Source organism: Camellia sinensis, chromosome 11, assembly GCF_055761805.1.
Source record: "Camellia sinensis isolate YWXY chromosome 11, ASM5576180v1, whole genome shotgun sequence".
Lineage (NCBI taxonomy): Eukaryota > Viridiplantae > Streptophyta > Magnoliopsida > Ericales > Theaceae > Camellia > Camellia sinensis.
This window is the reverse complement of record NC_138971.1, coordinates 145,201,962-145,204,714: the sequence shown is the minus strand read 5'-3', so window position 1 is coordinate 145,204,714 and position 2,753 is coordinate 145,201,962. Positions and strand designations below refer to the sequence as shown.

General features: G+C 46.7%; 1 protein-coding gene across 1 annotated transcript; it reads left to right on the top strand.

Moving 5' to 3' along the window:
• Positions 1-1,706: 1,706 nt before the first annotated feature.
• LOC145802738 (uncharacterized) lies at positions 1,707-2,378 on the top strand. The gene has a single exon (XM_082895502.1). The coding sequence runs from the start codon at positions 1,707-1,709 to the stop codon at positions 2,376-2,378; it is 672 nt and encodes a 223-aa protein (XP_082751628.1).
• The last annotated feature ends 375 nt before the right edge of the window (positions 2,379-2,753 follow it).

The window sequence follows — 2,753 nt, the reverse complement described above, 5'->3', positions numbered from 1 at the left end:
ATTCGTCAATTTGATAAAATATAAACTAATTTGACAAAAATAAATGTCAAAAAAAATATTTTTGAATTTTTAAAAATTATTTCTACTGAGAGGGCAATTTATGTGGAAATTAGGCCGAGCTAAGACCATCTGTTGAATGTACCGAGTTAGGTATACACTCTTGGTCACTGGGCCGTGCTGTGATAAGGATGGACCGCGTTATAAGGACAAAAGAATAAAGTCATATTACAGATTTGGGCCAAAGTAATTATCTCGGTAGCACGGTCCTAGACCTTCCGCGTCTAACCGGTCGGTGGAGATCGGACCGAGGTAATGGATAGCTCGGCAGAGTGTCATTTCAAAGTCCAGGCTAACTGAATTAATTTAATTAGTACTGAGCTGTGTAAGCATGGTTAAGTCTTGTGCCAACCGAGGTAAGAGATTGTAACTATCTCACTTAGGAAAACAGTGAGTAAGGAGTTATCAGGATATGTATTATCTTTGGGAGTGTGATTCCTAAGAGGACTCTTGTGAGGAGAGTTGGAGTCTTACTAAGATTGTGCCAGGCAGAATCTACAAAAGCTCATGACAGGACCTATGTACAGGTATCACAATTTTTACTCGAGAATACACAGAACTTTTATGTCTATTGTCTATTTGCTGATTTAGGCATCGGAGAGGTTTTCGGCACACACCTACCGGCTAGCTCACGTTTATGTTTTCAGGTACCAAAGCGATGACGTTTGAAGGAGTGCAAACTTGATCAACAGAATTATACGAGAAGAATATTCCGTGCCCATACAATTGGCGGCGTTGCTGGGGAAGCAATCACAAAGAACAGACCTCTTGGTTAAGTTTTTCTTTCAACTAACTTCAATGGCACACAACGAAGACTTACCGCACTCCACTATTGATGGGCAAACCCCGAAGGGGCGCAGGAGGCGCGAAGGCTTACCTTTTATCCCACCTATAGCAGAGTTAGATCCCTAACGACGGAACCCACGGAGGGATACACGTGAAAGACGGGGCTCCAGTCCTCGTCGCTCCCAAAGCCCTGAGAGGCAGAGGCGGATGTTGGATCCTCAAGTTCTGGAAGATCGCGTGAGGGTGTAAGACGAATTGATACGGAAGATGGCGATGGACATGAAGACAATGAAGCGTCAGATAAAAGGCAAAGGGGTGGCAATAGAAGGGGGTGGCAATAGAAGAGGGGCGCAAAAGCAACACACGCTCTTACCACTTAGAAGATCGTGACAGACAGGTCATACCATCACAAGCTGAAAGTAGAAGCCTCAGGTTGGGGGATACACAATCAAGGACTTCTAGGACGCGTTACTCCAGGTCTGAGAGAACGAGGACTGAAAGGTCTTACACGGATGAAAGTAGTAATCGGACCTCACATTCGTACCAAATGACATCTAGGCACACAGAATTGCCTAGGTTGGCGGACCTACGGACAGTCCTAGAGGAGAGGGCCCGAAGGAGGGAAGACACTTAGGCTCGCGACCCCCGCAAAGTCCCCGTGCTACAACGGTTGGCTCTTAGAATGCATGGGAGTGTCCAAGTAGGAATGACAGAGCCAACCAGCAGACAAAGTCTTAGCAAGGTTGCAGAGCTCGCCGTTCATTCCGACGATAGAGAACGCACCATTACCCTTCGGTTTCCACCACCCCAAATTCACCACTTATGAGGGGAAGTCAGACCCCTACATGTACTTTCACCAAGTTATGGCCGTGTATCGTCGAAACGAGGCTCTAATGTGTATCATGTTTCCTTCTAGCCTTGGTGACCTGGGTTTAACATGGTTTGAAAGGTTGCCAGAAGGTAGCATAGCTTCATGGGCACAACTAGCAGAGGCATTTGTGACCAGATTCAGAACGAACACCAAGACGCCTGTGGAGATTAACCAGCTTCTCTCCATAGACATGGGCGAGAAGGAAACATTGAGGTCTTACAATAACCGGTATTGGGAGACTTTTAATCAAATTGGGGATTGCCCCACAAACCTAGCTATCGAACAGTACAAACGAGGTTTGCTGGCTGGCAACAAATTGAGAGATTTAGTGACGATGAATCCACCCCTCACAATGGAGGCCCTATTGGAAAGAGTGCATCAGCACATCCGAGTAGAAGAAGATGTTGCACATACCAAAGCAAAAGCTGGCACAACAGCGATGTCAGACAAAAAACCTGCGGCAAAGGTAAACACGGTCAGGCAAGAAGAACAACCGAGCAAGAATAGGCGAGGTAGACGAGCCAACAGAGAGGACCCCCAAGCAAGAAAGTTGAGAGTCCGCACTGCCATTACCGCGGTATTCAACAAACTTATCTACCGGATTCTTAGCGAGATACTCGACGAACCCTTTGTTTGGCGGCCAACCAAGTTGGAAGAAGCATAGAGGGGTTACGATGATAGGTACTGTTGCAACTTCCATGATGAAAAGGGGCACCAAATTGAAAATTTTACACCATTGAGGCAACACCTGCAGGAGTTAGTGGCCGCTGGTCACTTGGAGTAGTATATAGAGGAGGGAAACACAGCTGGCCCCCCAGGACCGCACCAGGTCGAATGGGATGCCGGTCGATGGTCCACCCCAAGGAATAATCAACGTGATACATGGGATCGTCGAACCCGAGTGGGTATGTGAGCTCAAAGGGATGATCAAAAAGGCTGAGCACTTGAGAGTGGTACTAAGTGCACAACCTACCGTCAAAGGGAAAAAACGGAGGCAACGAACATTATCTCATTTTCTGACAAGGACTTAGCAAGGTTA

Coding starts and splice junctions, on each gene's coding strand:
- LOC145802738 (XM_082895502.1), top strand. CDS start 1,707: ATGGCCGTGTATCGTCGAAACGAGGCTCTAATGTGTATCATGTTTCCT.